General features: G+C 36.8%; 1 protein-coding gene across 1 annotated transcript; it reads left to right on the forward strand.

The window, feature by feature from the left end:
* Positions 1–8,960: 8,960 nt before the first annotated feature.
* Positions 8,961–19,367, forward strand: LOC129279523 (coiled-coil domain-containing protein 160 homolog). The gene is made up of 2 exons (XM_064110858.1): positions 8,961–9,052; positions 14,380–19,367. Exon 2 carries the CDS (start codon positions 14,381–14,383, stop codon positions 15,398–15,400), a length of 1,020 nt encoding a protein of 339 aa, XP_063966928.1. The 5' UTR covers positions 8,961–9,052; position 14,380; the 3' UTR covers positions 15,401–19,367.
* The last annotated feature ends 1,456 nt before the right edge of the window (positions 19,368–20,823 follow it).

Raw genomic sequence — 20,823 nt, forward strand, 5'->3', positions numbered from 1 at the left:
CCCCTTTTCTCGCCCTCCGGGCCAACACGAATTATTAGAATCTTGGCTTGTTCATCACTCTATACTAGCACCTTAATATGCCCAACAACTTTTCAATATTGCTTTATTCCGTATTTTCATGAAGCTTGTCACTCTATACTAGCACCTTAATATGCCCAACAACTTTTATATATTGCTTTATTCCGTATTTTCATGAAATTTGTCACTCTATACTAGCACCTTAATATGCCCAAAAGAATTTTGAATAAAATTTGCTTTTCCTACTTTTCTCTTTCGCTCTATCCCCCCCTCAGACATTTTAATCCCCCTGTCCGCTGCTTATATACCCCCCAAAAAAAAACCCTTTTCTCGCCCTCCGGGCCAACACGAATTATTAGAATCTTGGCTTGTTCATCACTCTATACTAGCACCTTAATATGCCCAACAACTCTTCAATATTGCTTTATTCCGTATTTTCATGAAGCTTGTCACTCTATACTAGCACCTTAATATGCCCAAAAGAATTTTGAATAAAATTTGCTTTTCCTACTTTTCTCTTTCGCTTTATCCCCCCTCAGACATTTCAATCCCCCTGTCCGCTGCTTATATACCCCCAAAAGAAAACCCCTTTTCTCGCCCTCCGGGCCAACACGAATTATGAGAATCTTGGCTTGTTCATCACTCTATACTAGCACCTTAATATGCCCAACAACTTTTCAATATTGCTTTATTCCGTATTTTCATGAAGCTTGTCACTCTATACTAGCACCTTAATATGCCCAAAAGAATTTTGAATAAAATTTGCTTTTCCTACTTTTCTCTTTCGCTCTATCCCCCCTCAGACATTTCAATCCCCCTGTCCGCTGCTTATATACCCCCAAAAGAAAACCCCTTTTCTCGCCCTCCGGGCCAACACGAATTATTAGAATCTTGGCTTGTTCATCACTCTATACTAGCACCTTAATATGCCCAACAACTTTTCAATATTGCTTTATTCCGTATTTTCATGAAGCTTGTCACTCTATACTAGCACCTTAATATGCCCAACAACGTTTCAATATTGCTTTATTCCGTATTTTCATGAAGCTTGTCACTCTATACTAGCACCTTAATATGCCCAAAAGAATTTTGAATAAAATTTGCTTTTCCTACTTTTCTCTTTTCGCTCTATCCCCCCTCAGACATTTCAATCCCCCTGTCCGCTGCTTATATACCCCCAAAAGAAAACCCCTTTTCTTGCCCTCTGGGCCAACACAAATTATTAGAATCTTGGCTTGTTCATCACTCTATACTAGCACCTTAATATGCCCAACAACTTTTCAATATTGCTTTATTCCGTATTTTCATGAAGCTTGTCACTCTATACTAGCACCTTAATATGCCCAACAACTTTTCAATATTGCTTTATTCCGTATTTTCATCAAATTTGTCACTCTATACTAGCACCTTAATATGCCCAAAAGAATTTTGATTAAAATATGCTTTCCTACTTTTCTATTTTCGCTCTATCCCCCCTCAGACATTTCAATCCCCCTGTCCGCTGCTTATATACCCCCAAAAGAAAACCCCTTTTCTCGCCCTCCGGGCCAACACGAATTATTAGAATCTTGGCTTGTTCATCACTCTATACTAGCACCTTAATATGCCCAACAACATTTCAATATTGCTTTATTCCGTATTTTCATGAAGCTTGTCACTCTATACTAGCACCTTAATATGCCCAAAAGAATTTTGAATAAAATTTGCTTTTCCTACTTTTCTCTTTTCGCTCTATCCCCCCTCAGACATTTCAATCCCCCTGTCCGCTGCTTATATACCCCCAAAAGAAAACCCCTTTTCTCGCCCTCCGGGCCAACACGAATTATGAGAATCTTGGCTTGTTCATCACTCTATACTAGCACCTTAATATGCCCAACAACTTTTCAATATTGCTTTATTCCGTATTTTCATGAAGCTTGTCACTCTATACTAGCACCTTAATATGCCCAAAAGAATTTTGAATAAAATTTGCTTTTCCTACTTTTCTCTTTCGCTCTATCCCCCCTCAGACATTTCAATCCCCCTGTCCGCTGCTTATATACCCCCAAAAGAAAACCCCTTTTCTCGCCCTCCGGGCCAACACGAATTATTAGAATCTTGGCTTGTTCATCACTCTATACTAGCACCTTAATATGCCCAACAACTTTTCAATATTGCTTTATTCCGTATTTTCATGAAGCTTGTCACTCTATACTAGCACCTTAATATGCCCAACAACGTTTCAATATTGCTTTATTCCGTATTTTCATGAAGCTTGTCACTCTATACTAGCACCTTAATATGCCCAAAAGAATTTTGAATAAAATTTGCTTTTCCTACTTTTCTCTTTTCGCTCTATCCCCCCTCAGACATTTCAATCCCCCTGTCCGCTGCTTATATACCCCCAAAAGAAAACCCCTTTTCTTGCCCTCTGGGCCAACACAAATTATTAGAATCTTGGCTTGTTCATCACTCTATACTAGCACCTTAATATGCCCAACAACTTTTCAATATTGCTTTATTCCGTATTTTCATGAAGCTTGTCACTCTATATACTAGCACCTTAATATGCCCAACAACTTTTCAATATTGCTTTATTCCGTATTTTCATCAAATTTGTCACTCTATACTAGCACCTTAATATGCCCAAAAGAATTTTGATTAAAATATGCTTTCCTACTTTTCTATTTTCGCTCTATCCCCCCTCAGACATTTCAATCCCCCTGTCCGCTGCTTATATACCCCCAAAAGAAAACCCCTTTTCTCGCCCTCCGGGCCAACACGAATTATTAGAATCTTGGCTTGTTCATCACTCTATACTAGCACCTTAATATGCCCAACAACATTTCAATATTGCTTTATTCCGTATTTTCATGAAGCTTGTCACTCTATACTAGCACCTTAATATGCCCAAAAGAATTTTGAATAAAATTTGCTTTTCCTACTTTTCTCTTTTCGCTCTATCCCCCCTCAGACATTTCAATCCCCCTGTCCGCTGCTTATATACCCCCAAAAGAAAACCCCTTTTCTCGCCCTCTGGGCCAACACGAATTATTAGAATCTTGGCTTGTTCATCACTCTATACTAGCACCTTAATATGCCCAACAACTCTTTAATATTGCTTTATTCCGTATTTTCATGAAGCTTGTCACTCTATACTATCACCTTAATATGCCCAACAACTTTTCTATATTGCTTTATTCCGTGTATTTATGAAGTCTGTCACTCTATACTAGCACCTTAATATACCCACAGAATATTAAATTGTGTTCAAAATTTTATATATCGCTTTATTCTGTATTTTGATAAGTTTGTCACTTTATACCAGCACCTTAATATGCCAACATTTCTGTATTGCTTTATTCTGTATATTTTGTATGCAGTCACTCTATACTGCATCAAATTAATACGGACTAAAGCAATAGAGAATTAAGAATCTTGGCTCGATCATCACTTAGTACTTTATGCCCACAAACTTTTCTTTATTCCGTAATTTGGTAAAGCTTGTCACTCTTTATTAGCACCTTAATAATTATGCCCCCCCCCAAAAAAAAAAATATATATATATTATTGTGTTTCAACTTTACTATATCGGTTTTTACGTATTTTGTTGAAGTTTTTATACTAACACCCTAATATGCCTCCCATTTTTGTTGCCTTACTTTTCCTTCGCTCTACCCCCCGCCCAGCCAGACATTTCAAACCCAGAACACCACTTTTCCCGCCCTCCGGTCAATAGTAATTATTAGAATCTCGGTTGATTCGTCCTTATGCTCACCAAGTTTTCTCTATAAGCTTTATCCCGTATTTAGTGAAGTTTGTCACTATACTAGCACCTTAATCAATTTGCCCATCAAAAAATTCAAATTGCGTTTTAACATATGTTTTTCCTTTATTCCGTATTTGCAGCTAATCACCTTTGGAATATACATCTGTACCATTAAAAGTTCGTCTTGCTCTTTCTTGAGGAAAATAAAAATAAGCTAACATTGACAAAATCCATTTATGATAGAGTGACGATGGAAGAGTAGAAAAGATACGCAAAAATGTTGGACATAATAAGATGCCCTATATAGAGTTTAACAATTACGGAATAAAGCAATATTGCGAAGGAGGAAAATTAAGAAACAACATAAAAATACAGCATAAAGTGAAAGTTCATGAATAAATAAAATCATGAACAGATGAAAAAAAGAAAAAAAAAAACACAGAGACACGTAATAAAGCAATATACACCATAAAGAATGAAGACTATAAACAAACGTAACAAATTTATTTGTTTATTTAAATATCTTTATACAGGATAACAAGCTCAGATTCACTGTTTTTAAACATGGTCCTGTTAAAATGGAATAACAATATATACAAAAAGATAAAAGTGTAACTTAGGTTCTATACAAATAGTGAATGAATTCGATATCAATAACATTAAAATCAGAATCATCACTAGTAAAACAATTGTATAAAAATAACATATTCAATTTTTGAGGAATCAATGAAATGAGAACATTTCTCTCTTGCTTTATTCCATATTTCAAGAAATTTGGGCCTGCATGTATACTAGCAACTTAATATGCCCAACTTTTCTATATTACTTTATTCCGTATATTTATGAAGTTTGTCACTCTATACTAGCACCTTAATATACCCACAGAATATTAAATTGTGTTCAAAATTTTCTATATCGCTTTATTCCGTATTTTGATAAGTTTGTCACTGTCTTTATACCAGCACCTTAATATGCCAACATTTCTGTATTGCTTTATTTTATTTTGTTATGCAGTCACTCTATACTGCATCAAATTGATACGGACTAAAGCAATAGAGAATTAAGAATCTTGGCTCGATCATCACTTAGTACTTTATGCCCACAAACTTTTCTTTATTACTTTATTCCGTATTTTGGTGAAGCTTAATTGTCACTCTTTATTAGCACCTAAATAATTATGCCCCCTCCCCCCCAAAAAAAAAAAAATCTATTATTGCGTTTCAACTTTACTATATCGGTTTTTACGTATTTTGTTGAAGATTTTATACTAACACCCGAATATGCCTCCCATTTTTGTTGCCTTATATACTTTTCCTTCGCTCTACCCCCCGCCCAGCCAGACATTTCAAACCCAGAACACCACTTTTCCCGCCCTCCGGTCAATAGTAATTATTAGAATCTCGGTTGATTCGTCGCTATGCTCACCAAGTTTTCTCTATAAGCATGATAAGCTTTATCCCGTATTTAGTGAAGTTTGTCACTATACTAGCACCTTAATCAATTTGCCCATCAAAAAAATCAAATTGCGTTTTAACATGTGTTTTTCCTTTATTCCGTATATTTGCAGCTAATCACCTTTGAAATATACATCTGTACCATTAAAAGTTTGTCTTGCTCTTTCTTGAGGAAAATAAAAATAAGCTAACATTGACAAAATCCATTTATGATAGGGTGACGATGGAAGAGTAGAAAAGATACGCAAAAATGTTGGACATAATAAAGTGCCCTATATAGAGTTTAACAATTACGGAATAAAGCAATATTGCGAAGGAGGAAAATTGAGAAACAACATAACAATACAGCATAAAGTGAAAGTTCATGAATAAATAAAATCATGAACAGATGAAAAAAAGAAAAAAAAAGACACAGAGACACGTAATAAAGCAATATACACCATAAAGAATGAAGACTATAAACAAATATAACAAATTTATTTATTTATTTAAATATCTTTATACAGGATAACAAGCTCAGATTCACTGTTTTTAAACATGGTCCTGTGAAAATGAAATAACAATATATACAAAAAGATAAAAGTGTAACTTAGGTTCTATATACAAATAGTGAATAAATTCGATATCAATAACATTAAAATCAGAATCATCACTAGTAAAACAATTGTATAAAAATAACATATTCAATTTTTGAGGAATCAATTAAATGAGAACATTTCTCTCTTGCTTTATTCCATATTTCAAGAAATTTGGGCCTGTATACTAGCAACTTAATATGCCCACCAACTTTTCTATACTGCTTTATTCCGTATATTTATGATGTTTGTCACTCTATACTAGCACCTTAATATACCCACAGAAAATTAAATTGTGTTCAAAATTTTCTATATCGCTTTATTCCGTATTTTGATAAGTTTGTCACTGTCTTTATACCAGCACCTTAATATGCCAACATTTCTGTATTGCTTTATTTTATTTTGTTATGCAGTCACTCTATACTGCATCAAATTGATACGGACTAAAGCAATAGAGAATTAAGAATCTTGGCTCGATCATTCATTAGTACTTTATGCCCACAAACTTTTCTTTATTACTTTATTCCGTGTTTTGGTGAAGCTTAATTGTCACTCTTTATTAGCACCTAAATAATTATGCCCACCCCCCCAAAAAAAAAAAAAAATCTATTATTGCGTTTCAACTTTACTATATCGGTTTTTACGTATTTTGTTGAAGATTTTATACTCTCACCCGAATATGCCTCCCATTTTTGTTTCCTTATATACTTTTCCTTCGCTCTACCCCCCGCCCAGACAGACATTTCAAACCCAGAACACCACTTTTCCCGCCCTCCGGTCAATAGTAATTATTAGAATCTCGGTTGATTCGTCCCTATGCTCACCAAGTTTTCCGTTTTCTCTATAAGCTTTATCCCGTATTTAGTGAAGTTTGTCACTATACTAACACCTTAATCAATTTGCCCATCAAAAAAATCAAATTGCGTTTTAACATATGTTTTTCCTTTATTCCGTATTTGTAGCTAATCACCTTTGGAATATACATCTGTATCATTAATAGTCCGTCTTGCTCTTTCTTGAGGAAAATAAAAATAAGCTAACATTGACAAAATCCATTTATGATAGGGTGACGATGGAAGAGTAGAAAAGATACGCAAAAATGTTGGACATAATAAAATGCCCTATATAGAGTTTAACAATTACGGAATAAAGCAATAACGCGAAGGAGGAAAATTAAGAAACAACATAAAAATACAGCATAAAGTGAAAGTTCATGAATATATAAAATCATGCATAAAAGTTTATGCATTATGTGCGAGATGCGGCAAGACACATCTTGATGTCAGTGGGGCACGATTGACATGGAGGGCGCAACTTTTCGCAGAGGATTAGAGTGAGGATTGTTTGAGAGGATTAGAGTGAAGAAAGAAAGGTTTAATGAGAGAGATGATTGATGAGCTTGCCGGGCGAAAAAAAAATGAGGAAATTTGTTGACTTGGAATATTTTGGCGGAAGGAGTGAAGGAGGTTAAAATTCAATATAACGGGGCATTTATATATAACCAAGAAGGATAACGCAAACGTGAGTATATGAAATTATTTACAATTTCTTGTGCATACTTTTTTTTTCAATTTTGCCGTGCCTACCAAAATGCCACATTTATTTGAAAATATCCGAGAAGATCGTATATTGGCGGACCGATAGCGACATGATGTTTGCTGTAGAGGGGATAACTTGGGAGTTTAGAATGAAAAAAAAGGAAGCTATATATATGTTAAAATAAAGTTTTAGGCCTACACGCCGACTACGAACATCAAGTGCAAACTAGTTGCGTGAGTTTTTTGTTCCATGTTTAGGCCCCCTGTTGCCTAAACAGAGAAAAGTTCCGGGTGTTATTTCAGGTGACTCAATATACTCAATAGTAAACGCACATCGTGTTAAAATACATAGCGATAATATAAACGAAGTGAAAAAAATAACAAAATCCTGTTTGGAATTATTGGTACCATTATCTATAGCCCCTGGATCCTTAAATATATATATTTTCTAATTAATTAAATCACGGATCGTTGATTCCCTGGCCTGCTAACTGCCGCCGGGGAAACCTCCGTACGACTTGAGCGCTAAACCAGTTTCGGCTGTCAGCTCATCTCATGTGGCGTGCTGACTACGATGCTGGACTGCAGATCAAAAGGTTCGAGTTCGATTCCCATCAAGGACAGAAAAAATAAGGTTAGTAAAACAGTGTTATGTAATATGATATGAAATGAAATGTACAGTATGATGAATAAATTGGATGGAATGAATGAATGAGGAATAAATCCACCCACCATGTATCATACAGAAAACACAAAAAGAAAACGAAAATACGATGCACATAGTATTTTATTGAAAACCCGCCGATTTCATATATTTTAGTGCCCCTTCACCCCCCCCCCCAATCCCTAATCCCCGCCCCTCTCTCGCACAGCTGAAATACCCATTAACACGCCACTTCACTGAACGCCGATATCCCGCTGACTGAGCTTTGTTATTGTGCGGTCATGTGTGACACCGGTCGCACATGCTCTTACGCACGTCTAGCGATAAGAATTTTCACTGGGCTGAGCAGTTTTAATGGCGCTTGGGCACAATAGCGAATTTGGCCATACTGGCCTTACCCGTGCTAATATTAATAAACTGGGACTCCACTCACGCGCATTTGGGCCGCCCTAGCTTAGAACTAAGCAATATTATCTAGAAATTGTTACATTGTAATGTAGTCATTAAATATGTTCTATTAAATAAATTGATAATGTTTAATCGGTACTCACCGGTTCTTTTGTTGCATTTTCAGACCATTTCTCACAATTCTTCGTAAATATTTGCGGCAAATTTTGTCGCCATAGACAGCTTAGCGCCTTAGCATCCATCTTTATTGATAAATGGAGCGCCCTTTACGATAGTTGTTAATGCCGCTGAGAAATCGTTAGGCATTTTGGCCTGTGTTCAAGGCGTTCTTTCTGTTTTATTTTTTATATTGAAGATTGTGCATTTGTTGAATAGCGCCGTCTACGTCAGGTATGAGATCGAGTGTATAAATACACTCTTCCAAAATAATTATGATTCCGACCTGGCGCTGTTTAACTTCAATCTCTTTCACCTAAATTAGCGATGAATGCTAGCATTATAAAATATATATTATTAACGTCTGACGAAAAGAATAACCAACCGATCAGCTGACGAGAACGCGAATCACGTGATCTTCATATCAGCTTCGATCGCGAGTCAGAAGAGAAGAGCAGCTGCCCAGAAAATCAGGAAAAAGCCGTGAAAATGTAAGTTCCCCTTCATTTCTTTCATTTTTTTTTGTTGCTAACGATGCATTTACACTATAAAATTATAATTTAAATAAGAGAAAGGAATATAGCTTGTACTTGTGATATAATATATAAATATCCTGTTCTCAGAGATTTCTAACCAAAAATACTACTGATGTCGCCTATGACTCGAGGTCCATACATGTAATGTTGGACCTCATTGGTACTAGGAGTGGCATAGTAGGGTGTCTGAAGCCACACTGAAAAGTGTCAGCATAAAACAGGCTAATTTAGGGGAAAATATGGCACATTTTTTCGGGGAAGTTCAGGCTACTAGAAAAATGTGATCTGAATTGATTATTAACTTGTGTTTGGCATGTATGGAAAGAGAAAATTCAGGGGCTTCTTTTGACAGTAAGGACAAGTTTATATGATCATTTTAAATAAGAATTTAGAGATAAATTGCAAACCCTTATTTTTGTGTGTGTTGAGATTGCCATTTCTCCATGCGTTTTCTATGGGAAAATGAAATTTCTGTTTTGCACAATTTTTTTCACTTTGTCGCAATTTTTCATTGTGATCTGGTTTCCAAATCTTTATAAAAATCATACCATCAGATAGAGCATAAAAAATCCTATTGTACTCTTTATGGACAAGTTTTTGGCATTAATAATAAATTTATACTGTTATAACAGCTCTCGGAAGCTAAAAATTTGGATTTGTGTGTGTCCATTTCTTAACTACGGTACACAGTCTATGGCAGAAAAATGCTGAAAATTTACCTAATTTCATTCTTCTTTTTTGCAGCCAATAATTGGATTTTTTTCAAAAATTTTACATTTCTGTCAGTCTGAAGGTCATTTCTCTTCAAATTCACAAAGAAAATGTGATATTTTCTTGAAATAAGAAAAATAATTTTTTTCTCCAGACACCCTAGGCATAGCATTATGCCATTAGCAATGAATTAGCATTTTTCTTATCAAGAATGAAAAAGAAGAAAGAAATCCACTCCAAAGCTTTGCATTTTCTTCTGTTACGATGTTCCAGCCGTATTGATCTGCTACAATGAGCTGCAATTTTGGTGAAAAGCGGCCGCAGAGCGCTGTCCGACCATCCCATCTGCGCTAGCGCACCCGGCTAGCATGCACTTGCACGTATGCCCGTTCCACAGGGATGAATACGCAGTCACAGGCGACCCGTTCTAAACCCGTTTACACAAACATTTGTCGTTCCAAAGCCCGTTCCGAGGACCCTCCCTTTTTTACAATAAGCCCGCTCCACCAAGGCCCCCGTTTTTTTGTCTCGCACGCGGCACATACCCACTACTTTTTTGGTTGAGTGCCTCCCCCCAAGTTCACCCTGTCCCTGACAAGTCAAAAGTTATAGCAGAAAAGATAATTAAAAATATTGCCGAAGGTTTGAGAAAAATCTATCAAAGAATTACAAAGTTATTCCTTAAAAAAGCGAATGGTAAAAAATTAAAAGTAAAAAAATAAATGACTGAAAAAGAAATGTTATTTTCTCAGAAAATTGATAGTGGTGATTTTTATTGTACCTTTTGTATATCAAAAGACAAAATATTTCCCCAATATTTCACCTGTGATCATGAACAGAAAAGAAAAATAAGTCGGGAACCAATTTAAAAATGAAATTCATGCATTTTACAATATGGGGCAGTGCAGGGGAGTGTAACTTGGACAGCTGGCAGCCGTTAAGGAGTTTCTAACATTTTTTAATTTTTAAAATTTCTCCTCATACACAGATGGCTTGCGATTCTGCAACCACCATTTGGGGGTTAAAAATGCAAAATTCCTCCGACGGGGCTCATAGATTTTTGTCTTTATTTCATAAAAATATATAAAAATAACTGGATCAAAATAAAGATTATTATTCTGTTTTGGCCTGAAATGCACCAAAACGGGGTAAAAATAAACTTAAGGAAAAAATCAGTGACTTACTTCGGTTGTCGTGCATCTCCCACTATCCAAACTTAAATACATAAACATATAGTCATAAGCAACCAAAAAATTACTTTTTTCTTTCCAGGGCTCTTTTTGGAGAAACTTAAAAATTTTCCAGGGCTACTTTTTCATTTTCCAGGGCTCTTTTTCCACTTTCCAGGGCTACAATTTCTGGAGCTATTTCGCGGCTTTTTTGCGTTTGTGTGTGTGTGTGTGTTTCTGTGTGTGTTTTTCTTTTTACTAGTTCTTTTCAATTTCCCCTTCTCTTGTATCAATATGATTTGCAGGGTTTTTTTTCTTTCTGTATCCTATTGCGCCAAAATGTTAAACGTTCATTATGCAGATTTGTATATATTATGTTTGTTTACGTATGCGTGGTATGTGCATGTCTGTATGGGTGTTAAGGTGGGTGTGTGTATGTGTGTATAATTATGTAAAGTTATGTTGAAGCTTGATTTAAAATGGGATGCAATGATAATACATTTAGGTTGATTTCTGTTTTCCTGAAAATCATTTATATAGCCATTTAACATTAATTATTATTGAAATACATAGAGGGTTGAGGACTCAGTTGAGTTATTTTTTTTTCAGATATAAAAGTATAATTTTAAGGAGTTTCATTCCGTCCTTATTTGCTTCAGTTCTTGGTAAATATATATGTACTTTTTTGCATATCCTTGTTGATATGAAATTAAGATTTGTATTTTTTTTGGTATTTATCTGCAGTTTATGTAATTCATTGAATGAAATCCTTAATAAAAACATATTGAAAAATAAAAAAAAAAGTGTGTGTGTGTGCCACATTGAAGGGATGCTGGTCAGCAGTGCAGGGCTGCTCTGCTGCAGGCTCTGCGATTGCGACGAAGCTTCGAAGCAGCGCGGCGCGAGCTAGCGAGAAGTACGTACCGGTACCATCTCGAATTCATAGGCACATGTACCACATGCACTATTCACGCCCGTAAACAGAGATTCACAGGTAAGTTCTCTTAGCTGACACGATCCTATGATGGACTTGCGTGCGCTGAAATGAGCAATGTTATTGTGCCACTGTATCTTGCATTTGCTTGTGTGACTCTGCGGGCAGCTCCGCGGTGATTTACGTACATATATACGTGATGTTCGCAACTGCAGTCGGGCAATGAGTTTGGGATTTTGTAGCACAATTGGTGTGCGCGTAGGAAACAGCTCAAGATTGTAATATAAGCGGTCACACGCAAATGCAAACAAGTACACATTTAAATGCAATATAATGTATAATGTATAATTTAAATGCAATCACGTACGTATGCATGAAATGCTACATAAATATACAGTGTTGATGGGGGCGATTATGAGTTTTGCAGTCGCCCACGTGTGAATGTTTTTAGCCCTTTTCCGGGGCTCTTTTTGGACTTTCCGGGGCGAATTCGCCCGCCGCCCCCGTGTAATTTTTTGGTTGAACATAAGGCCATTGAGTCACTGTACATTTCGAGTTAGAACTTGAGTCTCTGTAATTGGTGAGTGGAGCCAACGAAGTTCAGCAGAACAACATATATAACAGAGACCGAAGCTTTTGGTCTAGGAGCAGCTGCTACTGCTACATGTCACGTATGTAAGTGTTGAGACCCTCATGTTTAACCAAAATTTTCATTCCAGAGCAGCGCGTTACCAGCTTTTACTTTTATTTACTCCAAATCACCAATTCAGTTGATTAATACAATAAAAATTCCTATTTTTCCCGTTCCGGAGACCCTCGAGTTTGTGGTTTCTTGTCCCATTGCGCATACATCATGAACCTCTGAGCTGGCCGGAGCAGCGAAGTACGTGCGTTTTAACACGGTGGCCCCTGTTTTTTAATTTAAGACCAAGCTTTAGTTTCAGAGCGTTCTGTTTTCAACTTTGGTATCATGTATCATTCGTAAGTACCCCCCACCCCCGGGGGGAGGGGGGAGTTTTCTTCATATGCTATAGTAAGTCTCTCAATCAAAAATGGTGTTTTCATCAAGAGATGAAGTATTGAAGCTGGAGTAAAAATTTGTTATGGATGTGCAATAATGTTTATGAGTAATTTTCATTTACAGCTGAAGTAATCCCTTACTAATTTAGGACTTAAAGATAAATTCCAGTTCTGGTAACGATCTCAAAATGACTTTTTACAGAATCTAATATAATGAAGAAATTGTGTAATTGCGGAGAAATAAGCAAAATAAGCGCGGATTCTGTCACTTCCGTCGGGTCTTTATTCCAGCAATAATAATACACTGTCCCACGTGTGCCTATCTGTGTTGGCGATCTTCAGTGTGATAATATTTCAGCTTAGATTTTATGATTTTACAAAGTTCAGTTTATGTAACTGTACCAGATCTAGATCCACGATGATATTCATACTTAACCTTGGTTTTACAGACTTTCTCACGAAATTAGTGTTTTACTGCAACTACTGTCAGCTCTTTAAAATGTAACCGGCAACTTCTAATGAAAATTTCAATACAATAAGATCCTTGTGAATATATCTCTATTATATTTCATTTATTAGATCAATTTGTAACATTCTTATAAATACAAGTGTCATTCGAGTATCATGAGCGTAATTCCTTTTCCCATCATTTGATTGTCTAGCTGTACTTTTTGTCTCACCCACCAGAGGTGAAGGCGAGACTTATGGATCCAAATGTCGTCCGTCCGTCACAAACCTTTAATGACACATAACTCCACAACCGTAAGTCGCTTTTCAACCAAACTTGGATGGTAGATGGACTTGGGGGACCTGCATGTTATGCTGCAGTCGGAGGTCATATGTTAAGGTCAAAGGTCATTTTCGGGTCAACGTTAAAGTTTACATGCAAGACTCTTATGACACCTAACTCCACAACCGTAAGTCGCTTTTCAACCAAACTTGGATGGTAGATGGACTTGGGGGACCTGCTTGTTATGCTGCAGTCGGAGGTCACATGGTAAGGTCAAAGGTCATTTCAGGTCAACATTAGACTTTACATGCAAGACTCTCTTATGACACCTAACTCCGCAACCTTAAGTCACTTTTCAACAAAACTTGGATGGTAGATGTACTTAGGCGACCTGCATGTTATGCTGCAGTCGGAGGTCACATGGTAAGGTCAAAGGTCATTTTCAGGTCAACATTAAAGTTTATGTGCAAGGCTCTTATGACAAGTGTTATTCCATCCCAGTCATTTCACAATGAAGTTTCGATATAATTATCTTGCGTGCCCTCGCAAATCACGATATTTCTGGTTATTTTCATAAGTGGGCGAGACACAAAATTGCTTTTGCCTTGTCTATATCCTCTCCCCACAGATGAGTCTTATCCCGGTACAGTTTATCTTAGTAGAAGAGAGATATTTAAATGTTATGTACATAAGTTTATTATTCTTCTTGCTTTTGCAGCATGTCACAGTCAGAATCACAGTACACAACGGAAGGCACAACCCCTGGCCAGAGACACTGGGTAGAAGATTTATTTCCACCTCATTTCCAGCTCAGTCTCTCAAACCTAACTAGGGAACAACAACAGGCTGATGAAGGTACGCAGGAAGCATGGAGGTTAGCCCAGAGAAAGAAGGCAAAGGATATCTATCATCAAGTCAAGGCTCGAATGGACTCCGAGGTGCAGATCCCCAAGGACAAGAACATTCAGGTTGGTGAGCCATTGTCTGAGCTGAAGCAGAATGTAAAGTTGACGGGTAAGGTGAAGAGGTCTGAATCTTCAAAGAAGAAAGAGATTAGGGATCATGGTGGTGATGGGGAAAGGACTGAGGACGGTGGTATCTGGTCTAAAGGTGAGATTGAAATCCTCAGGAAAGAATTCCAAAAAGTCAGAGAGGAGAAGCAGATCTTGCACATCGAGTTGAAAGCTTTACAGAGGCATTACAAAGACCTTGAAAAGAAACACAGAGAACAGACTGAACTCCTCAACACCAAAGCCAAAGCTCTCAAAGAGGCACACCAGCAAAACCAGAGGCTGCATTTACAAACCCAACATCTAACCAAAGAGGTGCGACTGCGGATGAGTAAGCTTGCTATGGCAGAAGATGACTATCGGGAAGTTGTCGAGCAGCGAATGACAATGAGAAAAGATACCATTGATCTTCGGAAGGCTCTTTCTCGAACGAAGCACGATTTGAAGGAGGTGAGGATTCAGTTATCAGAGGCAGATTCCAGACATCGACTGGAGTCAATGGAGAAGGAAGAGACAATGAGATTAGAGTATGAATCACAGATTGCTGCTCTATACCAGGAGCTTGGTGAATGTAGGACAGAGCTAGAGAAGGAACGGATGGAGCACAAAAGATCCTCAAAGGCATTGGATCTACTTAGAATTCACTTCGCGCAGCAATCAGAGAGAACTGAACCTAAGCATTCCACCACTGGTGATGCTAAATCTCTCAAGGTGCTACAGCTTTATTGAGGATAAGATCACATATGATTTGTGATGCAACTTCTGGGATGCAGAATGTTTGAAAAAGAAATTGGACAAGCATTAAGAAAGTTATGGCTGCTTTAACATCGAGAACCTTATGACCATGTAGATTTCATTTTGGCAATTAAGTAAGTAAATTATGACAAGGGGCAAGGACAACTTTCCCATAGGCCATGTACTTAATTATCAGGGATTTGTGGTTTTCTCCTAAGTACCCATTCCCCTTGGGCAGTTATCTACATATAACCCAGGAGGAATATTGTTAATGTCCTCATGAAGGAAAATATACAACTTGAAGTAAAACTTTAGAAAAAAATTACGTTTTACCAATTTTACGTATTTGAGTACATGTACATGGAAGAGTAGTCCTTGCCTTACATCACATATGCGGCCAATTTAAAGTCTCCATGGGTGTACTGATTACCGGTACTAAGTTTTACAAGTTTTAAAAATTCATAACTTTCTTATTGTGTGTCGGATATTGTTCATGTTCAAACTTCCACCTATCAGCTTGTCTGATTTGTCTCTTTCCTCTAAAAACAAGTTTTTATTTGGGTAGGATTCCCCTTTAAGATAACATCTGTAGTGTGCACCATGGGTACTGATAATCATACCAACCAGGGGGCTGTTTCATAAAGCTGATCGTAAGTTAAGAGCGACTTTAAGGACGACTGGTGAACCTTTTTTGTGGTAAATGCTATCGACCATTAAATTTTCATTGGTGATTATTTAGAGCATAAGAAAGGTTCACCAGTCATTCCTAAAGTTGCTCTTAACTTACAAACAGCATTGTGAAACACCCATCCGGATGCACTTTAATACTGGGTAGGTGTTATAGAGAGGACAGTTCATAACTATTGCGAGAAATATGAGAATGCAATTTGATGGAATTTTGTTAAATGAATGCGTCACAGATCTAAATCTGCTTATATGTTGAGTTGTGCAATACAGTCAACCAGTTGGAACCATTATTTGCTTCTCCTCTGTTTTAAATCATTTACTCATTTTTAGGTTTCCAGTTCAAATTTTGTTGAATTAGAAGTAAAGGTAAAGTCCCTCTCTTACTGTTGTTAAGTATGAGAGGTTGAATGGCACCTAAGTCTCTTTTCAGATTCCAGCTTACAGGTGCATTGCTACACAAAATAGAATAGCTGTAAATGTTTGCCAGTCTAGAAGCTGTAATCACTCAACTGCCTTTATGAATTTCTTAATAGAGCCTAGAAAAGACAAAGGCAATCAACTTAATAAGTAGCATTACTAAAACAAGTAGCTATGACCAGGGTTGCATTTCATGCAAGGAACTGTTGGACGGTTTATTCAGTAAAGTCTGTTTTATCTAATCTGGGGAGTGTTTCATCAACATTTCTTTCTGACAAGTTGTCAAAACTTACAACTTTCCTTGGTTTTGATTGGCAGAGGAGCATTGTTACTATGGCAACTGTCGGATGAAATAGGACTTGTCGGGTGAAACGTCTGACAAGTCCTTTCATAAAACGGAGTGGCTTTCCTTGGGAGTGTTTCATCAATATTTTAGTCCGACAAGTTGTCAGATCTGACAATTTTCTTTGCTTTTGATTGGCTGAGTAGCACTGTTACTATGGTAACTGTCGGATAAATAGGACTTGTCGGATAAAACAAAGTTATGGCATTTTAAAGTTTCGCTTCATTTCACAAAACAGTTATATGCACATCTCGGTCGGTATGCAAATGAGGAACTGATGACATCACTCACTCACTATTTCTTTTGTATTTTATTATATGAAATATGAAATATTTTTATTTTCTCGTCATTGTCATGTGAAATGAAGTTTCATTCCTCCCTGAACCGTGGAATTCCATTATTTTAACATTTTGTGCTTCAGGCAAGGAGGTCATAATCGTCAAATTCGTAAAAATTGAAATATTTTATAATTTAAACAATAAAAACAAAAGAAATAGTGAGTGAGTGACATCGACTCTCTCATTTGGATGTAACTGGCTCGTTCATATAACTATTTTGTTAAATATAAGCGAAACTTTGAATTGTCATAACTTTCTTATTTTACATCCGATTTCGATGAAATTTTCAGCATTGTGCTTGTCTGATTTTTCTCTATTGATTCAAGTCAACATTTTTCTGAAGTGGACTTGACCTATAAAGTGTTCCAAGTTCTGCAAAGTTTAAGATATTTATTTATGAAGTCTGGTGATAAAATATTACTGTCAACAAAGTTTGTTTCTCTGGGCTTGCCGAACATTGTAGTGTTGTTGTCTACATACAACACTCGGCATGAAGGAGTGCACTTTGTGGTAGGGTTTACTAACTTTCAAGCGCAACTGTAGTGATTGATAGAGATAGAGAATGAGATTGGAAAGGAATGGATAGAGTAGTTTTTCAAAACTGTAGTTTGAGAAATATGCATAAGTTGAGAAAAAGGTTGAGAGGTACATGTAAAGGAGAACAGGGATCAAACTGAAGGTTATTGGAGAAAGGTAAAGATGAAGTAAAGGAGAACATTAAGAAGGAAAGTGTAAGTGATGGATAGGGAATGAGATAGGGAAAGAAATGGATAAAGAGAGAGAGAGAGAGGAGGAGGAGATCACACTGACTAAGCAATAAACACCAAAAGCATCCAAAATGGGTGATATTGGATTTCCTCTTGCACAATGCCACATGCTGGCAGAGGAGCACTGTTACTATGGCAACTGTCGGATAAAATAGGACTTGTCGGGTGAAACGTCTGACAAGTCCTTTCATGAAATGCATTGGCTTTCCTTGGGAGCGTTTCATCAATATTTTAGTCCGACAAGTTGTCAGATCTGACAATTTTCTTTGCTTTTGATTGGCTGAGTAGCACTGTTACTATGGTAACTGTCGGATAAATAGGACTTGTCGGATAAAACATTCAACAAGCCCTTTCGTGAAACGCTCCCCTGATGTTAATTATTCATCTACTTTAGCAAACTTTCACTGCAGCTAATTTTATGTGTCTCTTTAATTTGAAACCTTATTTATTTCTCTTCTGCATAATTGTTGAAGTTTCTAAGAGTGAAACATTTATAGTAAGTACACAGTAATGGTAATAAAAATGGCATCAAATCAGTTACATTTCAGAGTGTCAGCTTGTCAGGTCAGTTCTCAGTATAATCAGTGTGAAAAAAGGGAAAATATATTTATATTTTTTTTCAATCAGAGAGAACCTTAACTTTATATCAACTGCCATGAATATAAAAGTAATTTTATCAAAACATCTCAAATTTTCACACAAGGGTCACTGGTTGTGCATCATACAGCTTTATGAAACAGCTCCCGGGATAGATTTTACAAGAGTACAAGAGTTTGATGGCCACTAATCTAACATTTTCCTCTCGTGCAGAATGGATTCTATTTTCCCATCACTTTGGTATCTTCAATTTGATTGTATCATGTTCATAAATATGGGTCAATTATCTTAATTTTGGGAAATAAGCAAAGTCAAAATCCAATAACCAGTATTAAATTCTTATAACTGATTTCGAGGAGGGGGGGGGGGGTGGAAGAGGTAGTAAAAGATAGGAAGGTAGTGGTGTACAGATGGCCTTACCCCCAAAAATGTTAACAACCAAGAAAATAAAGAGATACAAGTAACAAAAGGGGAAGAGAAAAGGGTGAAATACATGCATGGCATTCTCAGAATATCATGTCAAACTCCTTCACACCTTGCATTTTTGTAATAGCAAAATTTTTGCCGACTCGCAACTTTTTTTATAAATTTCAACTGATACGCCATATCTAGCCCCTTCAAAATTTTTGGCTCATGCTTCTGAAGGTAGGGAGAGATAGAGAGAAGGGATATGAATCAAAGGGAGGAAAATAAACTAAGAGCTAAATGGTCATCATCAAGAAAGGAAGACCCACAATTATAGCAAATTACAGACATACAGTGGTGCTCAAAGTTTTGTAAATCCCACCGGAAAATAAAACATATTTAAAGTGTTCCAAGTTCTGCAAAGTTTAAGATATTTATTTATGAAGTCAGGTGATAAAATATTACTGTCAACAAAGTTTGTTTCTCTGGGCTTGCTGAACATTGTAGTGTTGTTTACATACAACACTCGGCATGAAGGAGTGCACTTTGTGGTGGGGTGCACTAACTTTCAACTGTAGTGATTGATAGAGATAGAGAATGAGATTGGAAAGGAATGGATAAAGAGTATTTTTCAAAACTGTAGTTTGAGAAATATGCATAAGTTGAGAAAAAAGGTTGAGAGGTACATGTAAAGGTGAACAGGGATCAAGCTGAAGATTATTGGAGAAAGGTAAAGATGAAGTAAGGAAGAACATTAAGAAGGAAAGTGTAAGTGATGGATAGAGAATGAGATGGGAATGAAATGGATAAAGAGAGAGAGGAGAGCACACCGACTAAGCAATGAACTCTAAAAGCATCCAAAATGGGTGATATTGGACTTCCTCTTGCACAATGCCACATGCCTCCCCCCCCCCCCCCCCCCCCGGAATTAATGTAGTTGGATGAGCTGACACAAGTTTGAGCACAAACAACCTTCACTGGTAAACAAATGACTGATATCAGAATGAAAATATTGTTTAAATTTATTTTTGCATTTACAATTTGTTCAAATCATAACATTGGTTCTTTTGACCATAAATCAAGTGGTACGGTGCACATCTTCAGGTTTGTACCTTTGGTTTGTACATATATTCAGTACAAATGAAACTAGAATTCTTTACACAATATTCCATTGTGCCCAAAGTATGCATACGAGTGTATATTTCAGCATTTCCTCTATATTTTGGTAGAGCATGCTTCACACCATGAACCCCTCAGACATGGTATCAAAACTGATGTCAATACTTTGGAACTCTGAAACACAAGCTTAAGCAGAGCTTCACAGTGGCAAAATTTGCTTCGTCTTTAAAGAAATAATTATAGTACTTTGCATTTATATTGAGTAAAATTGCTACTTATAGATAAAAGGATAGTGAATTTTAAGGGAAATCCAGACTCCTGACAGAAACGTAAATACTATGGGTTTTTTTCTTTAATCACAGATACAATTCAGCGGCTTGGTTGCACTCTGCTTAAAAGTCCAGTCCAACTCAACATGAAGTTGATATCAATAAAAGAAGGCAAAGATAAATGATGAGTTATTCCTATTTCTCCAACAATACCACAAGGGTAGCAAAACAACTGCTGTGTGTTGCCTGCCTATGAAAAAAAATCATAGGCAGACTTGGTGGGATTCAAACCCACGACCTCTGTCAATTATCTTTATTACCAAACAATGAATCCTTTGATTTGATATCTATTCTAATACGGATAGTTTGAACCCAGATCACTTGGGGCACTCCGGTGATCTAGTGGTTATGACACTGGTCTAGTAACCCAGAGGTCGTGGGTATTCTAATCCCACCCGGTCTGCCTATGATTTTT

Source organism: Lytechinus pictus, chromosome 16, assembly GCF_037042905.1.
Source record: "Lytechinus pictus isolate F3 Inbred chromosome 16, Lp3.0, whole genome shotgun sequence".
Taxonomy (NCBI): domain Eukaryota; kingdom Metazoa; phylum Echinodermata; class Echinoidea; order Temnopleuroida; family Toxopneustidae; genus Lytechinus; species Lytechinus pictus.